Source organism: Halichoeres trimaculatus, unplaced genomic scaffold (genome assembly GCF_033239565.1).
Source record: "Halichoeres trimaculatus isolate MK-OKI-2021-1 unplaced genomic scaffold, fHalTri1.1 fHalTri1_scaffold_16, whole genome shotgun sequence".
In the NCBI taxonomy this organism is placed as follows: domain Eukaryota; kingdom Metazoa; phylum Chordata; class Actinopteri; order Labriformes; family Labridae; genus Halichoeres; species Halichoeres trimaculatus.
This window is the reverse complement of record NW_027437194.1, coordinates 12,878,141-12,894,833: the sequence shown is the minus strand read 5'-3', so window position 1 is coordinate 12,894,833 and position 16,693 is coordinate 12,878,141. Positions and strand designations below refer to the sequence as shown.

The window sequence follows — 16,693 nt, the reverse complement described above, 5'->3', positions numbered from 1 at the left end:
AAGGGTGAGTGTCTCTTCAGTAGAGCCACACAGGAGACGTTTGGGACAAAGGCTCAGACAGTCTTTGAATGCAGGGAGTTGCAGCTTGAGCGGGGATCGAACCCGCGACCACAGGATCTCTAGACGAGCATTCTCCTGACTGAGCTACCCAGGAGACGTACAGGCAAAGGCTCACGTAGAAGAAGGCCGGCGAGGGTTCAGTAACCAGGCAGACCAACACGGAGAAGGATTCAGGCGATACTCAGAGTCGAAGACAGGCAGGGATCAGGTACCAGGGAGACCAACACGGATCAGGGCAGGCAGAACTCGGCGTCCGAGACAGAAGCAGGAACGACAGCCAGGGACTCAGGCAGACGGGTGAGTGACGAACAGAAGCTTTAGTCGATACCTTGTAGTCAGGCCGAGGGTCAGGCGTAACAGGCAGAAACTGGGACGGAACTTGTAGGCAACAGGTAATCAGTCCGAAGACAGGTCTGAAGTTCTCAGCGTGAGTGCGAAGACAGTCTGACAATGACTGTGTGTGGAGCTGGGGTTTATATAGGTGGCCTGATGGCAGCAGATGAGGTGCAGGTGTGAGCAGGAGCACAGGTGAGTGGAGTCAGGCTGATTAGGCTGGAGACAGAGGCTGAGACTGTGACACCATCAACCAGAAACAAAATAATTATTAACAGAGATGCAGTGTCCGCGTCTGAGAAATTGTCAGGATTATGGTTAAATAGACAGAAAGTGAAAAAGGTTTGCCTCTGACCTCCTGGATTACAGAGGGAACCCCCCGTCTGGATAGTTTGATTTAGTCACATGACTAAAACAAGATGATAAATGTACCTTTACCAGAGCCAGGAGATAATTTGGAGAGATAACAGGGAAAATACTGAAGCATTTCTTCACATATTGCCAAATATGTTGTTTTTTAGATGATTTAACTGATCCATATTATTTATAAAAGGAGGAGAGTTAAGTCTTATGGAAAAGCAAAATATGGGTTCAAGGTGCAATCACAATGAATCCTTTCTGCTCATTAAACATTTTACAACTTTTAGGTTATTGATTCATTCATTTTACAGAAAATACAACTGGCTCCAGAGCCTTATAGTTTTCCCAGCATGCAGCAGAGGAATGTCTAGTAAAAGTCTACTGTGCAATCATTAAGCAGGTTTAGTGTTGATTTTAAAAGAAGAAAAAATTAGACAAAAATACAAACCGTGAGCCAAAGGGAAAACATCTGACAGAACTCATCGACAGATTGTCTATGAAGCTATACCCTGTAGCTTTTTTATTTTTCATCTCCATCTCATCATGAAAAATATGACTCTGCATGTTAAAATCCAGCATGGCAGAGACATTTATAAGGCTAAGAATCTGCAAACAGCCCACAGATATCAACACTTCCTCAGACCAAACAGCTCTGTCCTTATCTCACCACAGCTGCAGGGACTCTCACCACAGTCTGATATGTAATCATGCACAGATCTGAGCCAGGTTTTTGAAGATGTTTCTAGCCAAAGGGAGAGCTTCTTTATCCCTCTGTGATGGAAAACTGCTCGTCCACTCTCTTTATGATCCTCATTTTCTCCTCTGAGCCAGCAGGAGGGAAGAGAAGAGAGGCTTTGCTGTGATTAAATACAACATAATTATGTCCAAAAGGAGCTATAACCTTGTGAAAAATGGTTGCAATAATTGGTACCGTATCTCTTGAACATGGGAACATGCATTTCAGTTAAATAATTGAGAAAGCAACTGCAAACCGTGGGGCATCTTCCTTCTTCTGTGTTGACTCAAATATTCTGTCTGTAATTTTTACAGTGAAATTTTTTAGTTCCCTTTTTTTTTCTTCAAAACACAATAGCTATGCTGCTTGACATTTGTTCATATGCAACCAAATTAGTGTAAAATAAAGGGAAGTTTTATAAACTCATGAACAACATGATGAAAAAACCATAAACATGACAAGTCAAAGGCAGCCTTTTAAAGAGTCTCGTGGATTAACCCCGTGTAGTTTTTCAGCACCACAGACAGCGACACTCAAAACTGCTAATCTCACTGATACAGGGATGTTAATCAATCAATGAAAGGAATGATTAATGGGACATTGATGGCAGTATCCACTTTTCATCCTGCGACACCCTCAGTGAAATATACTGCAGTTAGCCAGCTCATCAGTGATGTAGTTTCTGAACACTGGCACTTCCCTTAGTTGACACAAATTTTGCTGCACCCCCCCAAATCTTTGTGTGTGCAACAGCAGAAAAAGATATATTTATGATGACACAGATGTTAAAGGTGACTGGCAAACTCTTTAAGTGACAGTTTTTGATTCACTGACTGACTTTTTATCTGTGCTAGTTAACTGTTCAACTGTCTTCAAATGTCTTTTGTGGGTTAAAAGGTTTTAAAATCTGGTATAATAATTTACCACTAGGGGGCATCATTGCTCTCTGTTACACAATATAGGCTTATAGTAGAAAAATAGATTGTGATAACTAAAGAAAAGAAAAAAGAGAGCATGAGCAAAAAGGTGTGATTTTTGTTTTAACACTGGTTTGGATGTTCTGTGGTTATGAAAAGACATTCACTATTTTTTTTTTTTTCACATCTGTAGTTCTATCTAAAAAGAGAGTCCAATGGTCTAAAAAAACAACTTTTTTAATTTAAAATTCATTGTGAGTGATTTTTTTTTGGAGGGCTTTTTTTTTGCCTGTATTGGAGGGGACAGTTGAAGAGAGACAGGAAATGTGGAGAGTAGAGAAGAGAGAGTGGGGAAGAGATGTGGGGTTGTGACTGAGATATTGAAACTGGAAACCACCGCGAAGAAAATTGAAATGTGTTGAGAAACAACCAATCCAAAACCAACATATACTTATTGTGGACTGAAGATAACAGATTCCATAATTAATCCACCAACATCTGAACCACAATCCCCTGACTTTATCTCCAATTAAGACTCAGAAGAATTGTACATTTCTATATGAAATATATCTAAGCTTTGACTCTCTTTTTATTTACCACCTTGAGTCCTCTGGAAATTTATGAGGTTTTTCCACATGTAAGAAATTATCCCAAAACCTCATAAATTCAAAAGTCATTCAAATAATAATGATACAACAATAATGCTTTTTGCTGAAGCTTGGTGTAAGTAATGCAAGAGGTCTCTGTCCGACTTATTCCTTTATTCTTTCATTAAGTTATCATTCATTCTCTCTTAGGCTGCTCCTGTGATCAGCCGGAGCCAAAACTCACCGCACGTAATCACAGCCTCTATCGACCAAACACCCCGCTGCTGTCTGATGTCTCCCATCTTTCTCTTCCACTTTCAGTAGAGGCTTGAACATGATTGCTCCCACAGTGTCACCTGTCCAAGCCCATGTCCTTGGCTCATCCTTCTCTTAGACCTGATACTTAGACTCGTAGTTTATCCATCATGGCAAGATAATCCTCAAAATGTAAAGAGATCAATTTAAATAAAACAACAGGAGTCAGGTGGAGATATTTATTCCTCTGAACATATATTTTTGTAGAAAATAATATATTTAGAACTTTACAGGCATGTTTTTACAGTACATACAGATTTACATATAAATATAGAATGATTTATGTCATATAAGACCGAGCTGTACAAACTATGATAATAGATTTGAAAATTGCAGTTTGATACAAAATGAACAGTTTCTTAAAGATCAGGCTGACAGGTTGAACAAGTTGGTCCTATTTTGCCTCTTTATCAGCAGCAAGGGCTGGATTTCAAGGCTCAAATGAGGATTAGAATTGTTCCTTTGTGATGGGATGATAGTCTGCTTCTCCAACAGTAAGTTTTATGTTTTTCAAGTGGCTGATGATTTTACAGATTAAGCATGCACAACTTTATTTTTGCTGTCAGGATTTTGTAGAAGTTTTTATCCTTGAAGTTTATCACGGAGCAGTGGTGCAATATTCCACAGGAGCAGCACACGAGTCACAGGTGTTGCTGAAGGAGCTGGAGTGCAGCTGCAGTGACGTCCATGTCTTGCACTTCTCCTTTGTTTATAGTTTGTATTTTATAGTTTAAAACCGTATGCTTCATGTCTCAGTCACGTGCTCTGTGTCCCTGTGTAGGGCGTCTGCAGACAGAGTGAGCCATGGTGAGGAAGAGGATGGCTGTAGTAGTGTTCGATCAGGGCTGACAGATTGGGAAAGGTGACTTCATTGTCCATAAAAACAAGTCCCCCCTGCCAAGAAAACAAGACCAAGGTAGTTAGAGTTTGATCCTGGTGTTATGTTTAGCATTTTCTTGTTCCTCATTTCTTCACACATATAACTCAGTGATGAAAATTTAATTCAGAGCTGGTCTCTTACCTCTTGAAACAATCTGTAGTTTCTGGCTTTGCCTATACCACTATCCCACACCACCAGCACCTGGACAAAACACAAAAATGATTTCACTTTAACTCATATTAACAGTGAAAAAACGGCAAACTGTTTTTCATTTGCTTTTCGTCTTATGTTCGATCCAGAGAAGCAGGATTTGAGTCTTGCTTTTTGGAGTTAATCTGGACTTGAGTACTGACAACTCAGACTCTAGGACTTGGAGAGAACGACTAAGTGACTAAGTTGTTTTTTGTATCTCTGTGTTGACCCTATACTTTGCAGACACATCAATCAGACTTCATATTTTATTCAGCTTTAGGCATGGACCATTGTTTGTTTATCTGTATTAACTTCTCTGTTAGCTCTTTTAGCCACATCTCCTGCCAGGATGTTTCAAGAAGTTTCACTGGCCATGAGTGAATTTTGCACTTGATTTTTTGATATATATATATATGAAAAGGAGTAGGGAAAGGTCTTTGTAAAAGAGACTGAGAAAAAACTTAGACTTAAACTAGCGGCCAGAAAATTTGTTTTGTCTGTTTTGCTCCATTAACTGCTAGCTAATGGAAATTGATCAAGATATCAGGTCAGTTAAGATTCTTTTAAACAGCTGTGGGTATGTTTGAGTTCATCAGACACCTGCAGGATATTTGATACTTTCACAGTTCACATGAAGCATCTTTTTCCATTCTGTTGATGAGTTGGTAGCTACTGAAACTATTCTGTTCTTTGTGAGGAGATCAGAAGTGGATTTCAACATTAGAGACAGAGGAGGAGAGGAAACTCTTCTGTAATTATCTGACTGAGAGAGCTGATTTTTACCTTTGTTGTTTTGGTGCCTGAGTTTCGGATGCAGTAAAGACCGTCCCGTGGAGGAACGGGGCCTTCTTTGAACAACCTGCAGAAAAGAGCAGCATCACAGACAACAGATTACTTCACTACTACTTTATTTGTGTGGTCTTCAGAGAAATATTGCCACCTACAAGCGCAAGAGCAGAAACTGAGATCGTTGTTAAATACATACAAGCAACAGCAAAGACTGTCTTCAGAAGACCAGTCTGTGTAAAGCAGGCTAAGCTATTTTTATTTTCACCACTAGAGAGCAGCAAAGATTTCATGACTATTTCAGGTAGCGACTAAATATCTTACTTTTCTGCAAAGCTGGTTTCAGTCGAGTTGATAAACACAGAGTCTGGCAACTGAACCTGCAGAGACAAGATATTAACATTAAAACAGTGCAAACAATGGAGTGCTGACACTGAAAAATGACTTTATTAGACTTAAAATGACCAAACTCCTCAGGAGTAATAGTTGACAAACAATAACAATAATAAAGACAGAGTGTGGAAAATTGCAGTTTGTCAACTCTTTTAACATATCTTAGAAAAAGAATCTGCGTGATCCAACTTCACTTTATGAGTTGGCACCACTAAACATTTATCAAATGGAATAACAAGCATGTTTTCAGGAACTCCATAAATAATGTCTCTGAATTAAGACGACTCAAACTGAGAAAAAACTCCTCTTTTTTCTGTTAGGCTATGAGAACTTGCATCCCTTCACTCTTACATGTTCATAGTCGCTGTCAGAATCTTCGCCTTTGCTGCTTTTGAACAAGTCGTGTTTCTTCCTCACCTCTGTGGCTGTTTCCTCCCCCAGCGATCGGAAACTCTGGCCATCAGGAGACGCTCTTCTGGAGAGAAAATAAGTCTATGTGAGCTGATCTCACCTTTTTCAGTGCTGGTAACCGCTGTGTGTGAAGTGCTAAATGTTTCCTGTACTTGAGTCAGACTTACTGGAGTGGGGTTCCCGGCTTGGACTTGGATGAAGGTATCGGAGGTTTCGCTGTTGGTGGAGGAGGTTTAGGTATCATTGGCTTCGTGTGAAGTCCAGATTTAAGAAGAGGAGATAGCTGAGGGCTACTGGAGGGTGTCAGGGACTCTGGCGTCACAGGTCTGAGGGAGGACATCCCAGGTTTTGTGACAGGTGGAGGTGGTAGACTTGGCTTGCCACGAAGGTTGAGCGGCACTCCATGATGGTTGCTGCCTTGTGATTGGCTCCCCACAGTAGAAGGGGAGCAATGGATGGGACCATTTTCAACTACTGGCAGAGGCTTCCAGTCTCTCTTATCTACGCCCCCTACAGAGGTGGTTCTGCTTTGAAGAGTTCTCTTTGCATTTGGGGGAGGAGGAGGTGGAGGGGAGGAAGAGATAGTCTTCTGCAGGTGGGGGGCAAAGGGTAGAGGAGGGGGTGAGCCTTTGATGGAGTCCTTTAGAATGGAGGGAGGTGGGATAGAGGGTGGAGTCTTTTTGGGAAATGGACTGGTGGGGATTCTGTGCAGGGGTGGGACTGGAGGAGGTGCTGCTCCTATGATAAAACTTGGACTGGGGTCTGGACGGTGCTGGAAGGCTGCAGGCACCGGAGGCGGAGGGTAAGAGGGGGGAGGCCCTGTGGGTCGACCTGAGGAGATAAAACAGACAAAACTTTAAATACTACAAACATGTTAAGCCGTCACTGAGCGAGGAGATTTAAAATCAGACAAATGTCTATAACACTTTGCAAAGACTCTGCAACTTCAGTATTTATGGACTTCAGCGGTCTCTGTATGTGGATTCATCTGCTTTACTTATTTTGATTAAGTATGAAACTAAGCTCAGTGAGCATTACAGGCGGACAGGAAAAAAGTGTGACGTATTTGCACTACCTTCCTGGTTTGATGCATTTCTTTCACAACCTAACCATCTATCTCTTTTACTCTGTTGGTTTGATTATTTAGCAATTTAAGATAAAAAGAAATATCTCTAAGCCCCTGAGTGGAATTTTACACTGGTTCTGAAACATATTGAAATTGACCGTGATGTTTTTCAATGACCTACAAAATGTAACCATAGACTGTAAAAAAAAAAAAAAAAATGGACGTCTCAAAGTGAGGTTGCCACAAAAACTGCTTCCCCTGGTGGCTGGCTGCAGTATAGGTCAAAAAATCCAGCTCCCCAGTCAGATGGGCTGTGGTCAAACTTAAAAAAAGTAATACACCTTGTAGAAATGTTTCTCAAATCCGACTGTTGTGGTGATTTGAAGATATCATTTGGCTGCTTTGTATTCAAGTCCTTTTTTTCTGAAAAGTTCATTTTTCATTAGTTACAAGAGGTTAAAAATGAGGCTTGACGTCATGTTAAACGATGATTTGCAGCAGCCATTTTTGTGCATTGTTTTCAGGGATCGTAAAATAGGTCAGGAGGGAGAGCCGAGAAGAGATAAGACGCTCAAAAGAAAAAAAAAAATTTTTTTTGTCACCTGACTCTTCTCACATTCTCTCTGAGTCCCTCAGAGCCTCTACTGCACAGACTCTGGCTGGGTATTTTGGCTTCAAAACTGTACAATGGTAAATGGCGGAGCCACGCTCTCCACGCTATATACAGTCAATGAATCAAACAAGACCAGCAATGCCACACAATATGACTTTTACCATATTTTTTCATATCTTTGTGCTTTTCCCCTCAACAAGAGGCGGCAGGAGTTGCTTACTGCAGCTGTAAGTGACAAAACCCACTGCAAAAAAGGTTGTTTTGGTGGACTTAGTCTCTGTTTTATCACATGGTGTGCCTGTGTGACTGTGTAAAATGTCACCTGTGGATGTCGGCGAACAGTCACTATCTGGCTTCAGATAGTCTTCCTCATCCTCTTCATCTTCATCATCCTCTACATAATCTACGTACAAAAAACACAGTTTGGTATTAATATTTTGTTCATGTTAACAACACTAATGCAACATGGTTTCTCCGTGAGGAGATCTTACCATCGTCTGTGTTATCCACATGCTGTTTGATTTCCAAAGGCCTCTCGATAGTGCCGTAAAAACTGTCAGCATCTGAATCTGAGTCACTGTAACAGCAGAGAAAACACATGGATACAAAATTAAAAGATACATTTATGAAGATGAACTCAAGAAAATGCTGTTTCCATAACCCTGAGGTTGAATGAGATAGGAATTCAACAGCAAATATAGTTTCATGCTTAACTTCTTTAACCACAGCAGCCCCTTTGATACTGGCTGGGCTGTTAAAGCTGGACCGTTCAGCATCAAATCCCCCAGGAACAGCTTTTGTCATGCAATTTAAACAAACTTAAATAACAACTTTTTAGTTTAAATTAAGAAGAGAGAAAGATTCATTTCTGCCACAGAAATCAAATTTCCTATGAACTGTCTTCTCTAATGGTGCAGGCAATCTGTGAAGAAAACCTATTTAACAAGCAGCTGATGTCTCTGTCCCTGATGGCAGTATGTGATCAGAATAAAACCGCTGGCTGGAAGCTTTGTTATCAAAACCAAGAGGCCATTTTAATTGCCAACATAAATTATAAATCAGCCTGCAGAATTAGTTTCTTGCAAGGAAAAAGTTAAAGTTGCAAAAAGTAGAAAGAGACTGTCACAAGCTAAAGCAATTACTCTGAAAGGTTTTCACCCAAACATTACGGGTGACTGAGGTCACGGTGACTTTGTATACTCTTAAAGTTTTTGCACAACATATTTCTTTTAGCCATTCTGTGTAAAGATGTGATGTTTTTTCCTTTCTGAAAATCCACACAACACATTTATCAAGAGAGTTGCTTCTATTGTCTAAATATTATGATGTGGTTTCTGAAGTTACCTTGAAAACTGGCACTCTTTTCTGTCATTATAATGAGCTATCTCCCGCCGCAGGTATCGCATCCATTTCTGTGAAAGCAACAAAGACATTAAGTATTTGTGTGTGCATGTGTGTGTATAGCTTGCAGGCGAAACTCATGTATTACTGGAGTCCTTGAAGGTTTCTTTTACATTAATGTTGTTAAACATAACCCAGATACAGTATGTAAAACTGTTCCCAGGCCTCACAGGCGTGTAGCTGGTCCGCTGAGGTATCTGTGAGAGCACGTTCTCAGTGTGCGAGCGGTTTTTCTCACCCTTCTCTCGTCTTCGCTGGCTGCAGAGAAATACCACGTCCTGTGTTTCTTGCTAAAGTGGACGATCTTAAACGGAAACACGTTACTGGACGTGGTCTCTTCTGCTGCTCTCATCACTCTGTGAAGGATGACATTTGTTATGTTTAGAAATATGTCTATTTCAACTGGGTTGAGGTGCACATTTTTACACATGTGAGAGATGTATAGAGCTTATGTAAATCCACAGATAATTTCTTTGAATTTAGCTTACTGCTACTAAAGAGCTTTATGAGAGGCAAAATACAGATCTGGGATAAGCTACAATATGAAGCTACTTAATTAAATAATTTAAACAATATGTTAACAACAAAATGTTTACATGTACTAAGATTAATATTCAAGACACTTTTACAAGTTTGCTGCTGTAATATCTCTTAATATTTATGCCCAACCTGCAAGTGCAGAAGTGATCTAAATACAACCTGAGATGTATAATAAACACAGCTCTCAGAAGCTTTACTCACCTGTTGTAGCCGTTGAGAGAGAATGCCCCCTGTGGCGCAGGCGAAGTACTGCTCTTGAAGTAGTACACACAGCCCTTGTGGATAATGGTGTACCTCAGAGGCCCTGCAAAACAGGAAACATATAAAAATGGTAAGGATAGGACACTAAAAATGAACACAAATCTGTGAATAAGCAAAAGTGAAGTGGAAAAAGTCACAGGATCAATACAAGGGATACAATTAAGTAGGGACTAGAAGACTTACTGTTCCCATACATATTGTCCTTTTACATATTTCTTTTAGTTTGCCTTAATATGAACTTACATTTCATGAGGCTGAACTGGCTGCCTCCTTTCTTGTGAAGGTACCCTGCGTTTGAAACTCCTCCTGGCATGGTGAGGAGGTTCTGAGCCCCGATGGCTCGCATTGGCACCGGCCAGCACATCTCTGGAGACGACATGGTTCTGTCAGAGAAAAAAAAATGAGAGGAGAGGACAGAGTTATCATATCACTCTGTGACGGTTTTACCAGAAAAGCCCAACTCCTGTCTGATACCAAATCTGGACACTGAGTCTTCATGCAAGGAACTACAGAAACACTAGGGCTGGGATGATATGCTATTCCTGCGATTCGATTCTACTACGATTTTTGGGGTGCCTATATGATTTAAATTGTAATTTTTTGATATTTACAATTTTTGCGATTTTTAGTTTGCTTTTTTAACAACAGACCACATGAAAAAGTTGAACGAATTTATACATACTATATCAGGAGCCACATTTTCCCATAAAATGCACATCATGTGAGTCAGAGAGAAACATTTTACCCTCTGCTGGAGAAAAGTGGTAACTTTTTTTCCACTCCACTCTATTAACAAAGGCTGAAATGAGGAATTTGAATTAAAAAAAAAAAAAAAAAAAAAAGTTCTTTTTTTATTTTATTTTACAAAGAATCAATTTTGTTATTCTCAACCAAAAAAATCCATATATATATATATATATATATATATATATATATATATATATATATATATATATATATATATATATATATATATATATATATATATATATATATATATATATATATATATATATATATATATATATTTCTATTTTCTCCAACCCGTTTAAAACACCTGAGAACACTTTTGTCCTCATAAAAATCAACATACCTTCTAACCAATGCCAAAACAACTCAGCACTTTTGCTCATAAACTGACATTAAATCACTTCCTCTATTGCTGAATACATCTTAGTAATATTTGTGAAATCTGAAGGTTTAAGACATAGGAACCAAGATATCTAGCATAAAACTTATGCACATTAAGTTTTAGTTGATAAGATTTATTTATGCACATTTAAAAAACTAATGCCATCATCAGGCTCATGAGGATTTCTACTAAAAGTTGCTAAAGACAGAAATGTGAAAGTTCTTGTTCTATCAAGGCTTTTTTCATGTTTACAGGAGAAAAAAGGATTTACTGTTACATTATAAATCTATTCAGCTTTATGACCACATGTACTTTGGCTTTCAGCTCAGGTATTTGGTCTTTCTCTTCTTAATGTTAAGTGATGGGAGAGTTAACCTGATCAGGCATATCAACTAAAGGAATCCACAGAAAGGAGGAAAGCACATTTGACCTCAGCCGACTCTGGCAATAACATTTGTTTCTGTGATTATATCTGTTATATATTGCTAGCCTATACAACGTGAGTAAAGAGCTCAGAATCAGAGAGATAGGTTGAAAGACAGGCAGCACTACATGAACATACTGAGGATAGACAACCCAGAACACAACACTGTATGGGTGTTTGCAGGGGCCCCATGTGTTCATCCTGCTGGTTGCGGAGTCAACTCCTGATCCTTTTACTTTTCATTTCTAATCTCTTCTCAGCAAATTAAATACAGTAATCTTAAAGTTCCAAAAACTGGTAAAGTGAAAAAAAATGACACTTTGATTAAATGAGTTAAGTTTAATGTGCTTCTAACCATAAGCAGGCTTATGTTAGTGTCCGATGTTATGTTAAACTTTAATTCAGCCTTCAGGCTGGCTGAAGAATATCTGTTGCAATAGAAGTGTTAAAAAAAAACATATTAATATCTAATATTTGTTTAATGCAATTGTTTTTCCACTTTTTCTAAGTTTTATCTCATGGATTAATGCATTGATGACTTCACATTTTCATTCTAGTGCTAGTCTTAATTTTAAGCTGCCAAGGTCAGATATGTGTGGGATCTTTCCGTGATTATAATCTCAGTAAGAGCACTCATTCATTAGATAAACAGTCAGTGAATGTTCCAGATGTCTCCTACCTCCTCTTGAGCCTCCTGTTGATGCTCTGAAAAGCTGTGCTCTCCCTCAGCAGGCTAACTGCAGAAGCTAACACTGTGGATGGTAACGCCGGGAGTAAATCCATGGCAGAAGTCAAACTGACAGCCAGCCGGCCTTAAACCTTTTCTTTTCTGTCTGTCCTCTGAGGGTTCAACGCTTCGTCAGATCAGTATCAGAACTGAGATGGATCTGTCCGTGCGGTTTTCACTCTCCTCTGATCACACCCGCTTTGATTTCACTTCCCAAAAACTCTGAGTTTCTGAAGATCTCTCTGCTGGCTGTCTTTGTTGATTTATGTTGCTATCACCCCCTCCCACACCAATTAACGCACACACACACACACACACACACACACACACACACACACACACACACACACACACACACACACACACACACACACACACACACACACACACACACACACACACACGCACACGCAAATATCCAGTTCAGACAGGAAACATGTTGTGTCCTCTTGCGGGGTTCAAGGCCTCATGTAAAAGATATTTGTCTAAGTGTGTGTGTGTGTGTGAGTGTGTGTGTGTGTGTGTGTGTGAGAGAGAGAGAGAGAGAGAGAGAGAGAGAGAGAGAGAGAGGTCAAAATAAACATCCATGTGCTTCATCATCTAATGTGTTTATGCGTAACTTCCAGTCTATCAGCAGCATCTACTGACCTCAGAGGGAGACAGAGAGTGCACGTGCACGTGTGTGTGTGTGTGTGTGTGTGTGTGTGTGTGTGTGTGTGTGCGTGTGTTCAGAAATGAGCTGTTTTATCAGAGCTTCTTAGGAAAACCTGCTTCCTTTCTGTGAGATAAACCGGCAGAGTCCATGCACCTTTTTTGCCTTGAAACCACAGACAGTAACAGTCTGACTAAAAAACAAGGATTTTTAGATTTCCACTTTTTGTTAAGGAGAAAGATGCTTTTTTTTCAGCCAGAAACAGCTGTTAACACTCCCTTCCAGGCAACCAGACTGTATAAACTCAAACATTTCAAACAGCTGATTTAAATCTGATTAGCCAAACACTAAAATAACAGAAATTCCTTCTCAGCAGCTGCAAACAACCTGAAAACACAAGTCAAATCAAAGTGCATAAAGAAGTTCAGCCTTTCCCTCCTCTACCTGTTGACAATGTGGCAAAAAGAATTGTCAGTGTCTGTCTCAGAGACTAAAGCCCCGTTCCCACCAAGCAGTCTGGTTGAGATCAGTTCAGTTTGGCACGGGTTGACTCGGTTAAGCTTGGTCCTGTTTGTGTTTACACAGACAACAGTGCCCCCTCATGGTAGGCGGTGTGTAAGCTGGATTCTGATAGCCGCATCAGTAACATAACAGTTTCACGCCATAGCAGCATGATACAGTGTACCCCATTAAAAAATCCAAAGAAGAAGACAACTTGACACAGTAAACAAAGAGTAACGATGGAAGACAGCCAGCATTTCATCCTCTTTGTGATTTCCATGTAGCTCTTTGATACAAAGTGCAATCAAGCTTTGTTTCAGAGAAGACTGTGTGCCGCCATTAAAAATACAGCCACTAACACATGGTAAGTGATGATTCTTTCAACCAATTAATGGTCTGCAGTGTTGTAGCTCTACCTTCTGAGATCAGATCGGTTTAGTCCGGCACCCCTAAGGAAGGATACCAAAAAGTGGGATGGCTTGTCCTGGTTATTTGGGGATCTGTCCGGTGATTAGTCAGTGGAAAAATGTGTGCCGTTCCAAGACGAAGCAAACTGAACCACTTGGTGGAAACAAGGCTTAAGGCTCCATTTAACGCAAAAAATGTTGTGAAAAAATCTGCATTAACATAGAAATGGTGAGGGACTAAAAACGCTGTAATAAGCATGCCAGGTCTGTAGTTGGCGCCATAACTGTAGAGAAACACTGCTCCACAGACTAGAAAAAGTGTCGGTAGCTGCTAATAAACAAAACAGAAGTGCAGGAGTGGAGCAACAGATGTATGTTTTGTTGAAAGGCAGTCAGTGGATTCAGCAAATTTAGCTGCACAAACACAACACGGTAGTCTGCCATTGTTACTTTTGGTGTTGTCCGGTTCATGCATGGAAGCTCACTACAAACTTCCCATTACAGTTTTTACCAGACCATTTAAAAAGACCCACAAAATGACACGTTCTATTGGAGGAATTACACAGAAATCAGGCCAGTAAGAGATTCATGCCACTAAACTATGCAAAGAGAAACAGCATCACATTGAGTTCTGCATTCCTTGTTACTCAGTTGGAAGTGTGTGTAATCCTGTGTCAGGCTGCAGAATTTCAAGAAAAGGGAGTGAGGATGGAAAGCTGATAAACAAGAAGGCTCAAAGGCCTGGAAGAGGCTCAATAAGTCGTAAGGGAGGAGCTGCTGACGCTTCTCACTTCTGCCCTGTGCCCTGTGGTGTGTGTGTGTGTGTGTGTGTGTGTGTGTGTGTGTGTGTGTGTGTGTGTGTGTGTGTGTGTGTGTGTGTGTGTGTGTGTGTGTGTACGTTTGTGTGTAGGAGAGGAAGACAGAGGAAGCCCTAAAGAGGACACAAGACGCTATCATCTCGGTTTGTTCTTGTTATCATCATCCACTGCACAGTTTACCCATACATACAGATGAACAGATAAAGCAACAATTCTGTGTTTCAACTCAACCTCATCTCAGACGGAGTGAGGTCAAAGGTCAGCTTATCATCAGTTCAAAGGTTTCCTGATGCTCTCAGGCAGCGGTCAGAGCTGAAACAAAGGGATTAACTGTAAAGTCTATAAATGCTGTCCTTTCTAGATCAGACAGAGATTTGTACACACGACGGAAAACAGTGACACTACATCTGTTCCTAATGCAACAACTGAACTCTAGTGTAAACTTTATTACATTAGGTTAATAAATTGAATTTGATTTTAATTCATTACATATTTTTTAATTGTTTGTTTTATTTAGAGTGACAAACAGTTTGAAAAGTATAAAGGTACTTGTAGGAACTTGTAAGTTGAAGAGTTTTAAGTTAAGTGGGCAGTGGGTGGGGTTAAAGGGGTGTGGGTAAATACAAGTGTATGATAACCAAAGGAAGGTTGTTAAGAGTATAAGTATAAAAATTCCTGGTACTAAATCAAAAAAAGTGTTTTAAACTGTCTGACTCCATTATTGTTTATTGTTTTTTAGTTCTCCATCCTGAACTTGTCTGTTGTTTGTGCGGCTGACGGTGATCAGAGACCAGCTGTTTGTCAGGAAGGGAAGCACCGGAGCTGCTCACATACCAGACTCATTCAACATGTTTCCTCTCCGGACACGCCCGCGCACACACGCACACATTCACACAAAGTTAAACAATGTCTGGGCTCAACAGATCTTTTCAGTGATTTCAGTGACTCCCTGAAAAGTGAGATAAAACCAGGAACAACTAGAAACTAAAACAACAGCTTCTCAATGCAGAAACATCATTTTAATAAAACTTTCAGAAACAAGTGTAAATCAGGAACTTTGTGACAGCCTATCTTAACCAGTTAAAAGAGGTGCTTCTAGAAATCAGGACAGACAGACCAATGACCCTCTTGTCACTGAAACCAAAACTGAAACTGGAGCTTTGCCACGGAAAACCCCAATCTATAAAACCACAAGGGTGATGACTCCTGCTGCATTTCCCGATCACAGCCTGGCATTGAGGGGGAAATACAAGAATTACGCTTGATCTGGTGGCATTTCTTTGTAAAGTGGTACACATAAAACTTGTGTTTTATATCATCAGGGCATTTTAAAAGCCCTGTTGTTGAATCTCCATGGCAACACCTGCATATAAAGCATCTGTGAAAAGACCAGGTGGAATTTCTCTTTCTGTTGTTGAAGTAATACAAACTTGAAGATTTCATAAGCAAGAAGCAGCATTAATAAAGACTGAGGACACAGAACTACATGGTTGTGTTTTGGCTTTTGCTTCACAAATTCAGGCAAAGTTGAGAACTTTTAAGTTAAAACATAAGATCCACCACAACACAACAAGGGCAAACCCCCATGTGCTGATAAAAAAAAAAAGTTCGCAATCTTGTGGTTTTGCTGAATCATTTGTGGAGTGATATACAGGCCAGAGAACATTTTAAATTCAAATGTGAACACGAATCTAAGGCTCACATTTAAACAGCTGTCAGGTGTCTGATATAAACTTTTTGTGGCTAACCAGGGCTCTGGCTACGCAGTGAGAAAAGTTTTAGACCCAAGACCTGATGATAAATCCCCCACTGCCCCCTCAAGACACACACACACACACACCACCCCTGTCAGACAGGCAGGTTCAGACATTAACCACTACAGGTGCAGCTGGAGCAGAGAAATGACCACCGTGTTCAGGAAACAGACCGTCACAGCGGAGCAAAGTTTTTACCTACAGCTCACTTCCTGTTCCCCCAGGCATCAACAGACCACAGAGGTTCCTCTGCTGGTTCAGCTTCATGTTCAGTCTGTCTTTAGAGCGCAGATGGTAAAGTGTGAATAGAAACTTAGGGTTGGTAGTTTCAGAAGTCTCTGTGGACCCTGGTGTTAAGTCCACCTCTTCTCCTTCTCTGACGAATGAATAATTAACCAGGATTCTTGTGTGCACACTGACACAGGAA

The 16,693-nt window shown here is 40.2% G+C and overlaps 1 protein-coding gene across 3 annotated transcripts in view; it reads right to left on the bottom strand.

Annotated features, from left to right (window-relative positions):
- Positions 1-3,518: 3,518 nt before the first annotated feature.
- Positions 3,519-16,693, bottom strand: part of sh3bp2 (SH3-domain binding protein 2) — a 78,285-nt gene continuing 65,110 nt past the window's right edge. For 2 of the 3 annotated variants that reach the window (XM_074690391.1, XM_074690392.1), the window contains 12 exons: positions 10,095-10,234; positions 9,792-9,894; positions 9,289-9,406; positions 8,994-9,061; positions 8,141-8,226; positions 7,972-8,052; positions 6,138-6,801; positions 5,911-6,034; positions 5,491-5,546; positions 5,164-5,239; positions 4,330-4,389; positions 3,520-4,202 (listed from right to left, as the gene is read on the bottom strand). In XM_074690391.1, coding sequence (XP_074546492.1) covers positions 4,065-4,202; positions 4,330-4,389; positions 5,164-5,239; positions 5,491-5,546; positions 5,911-6,034; positions 6,138-6,801; positions 7,972-8,052; positions 8,141-8,226; positions 8,994-9,061; positions 9,289-9,406; positions 9,792-9,894; positions 10,095-10,230 — 1,710 coding nt within the window. In that variant the 5' untranslated portion in view covers positions 10,231-10,234 and the 3' untranslated portion in view covers positions 3,520-4,064. Of the gene's footprint in view, positions 4,203-4,329; positions 4,390-5,163; positions 5,240-5,490; positions 5,547-5,910; positions 6,035-6,137; positions 6,802-7,971; positions 8,053-8,140; positions 8,227-8,993; positions 9,062-9,288; positions 9,407-9,791; positions 9,895-10,094; positions 10,235-12,086; positions 12,282-16,693 lie in introns of those variants that run through there. The other variant, XM_074690389.1, reaches the window with a different exon arrangement.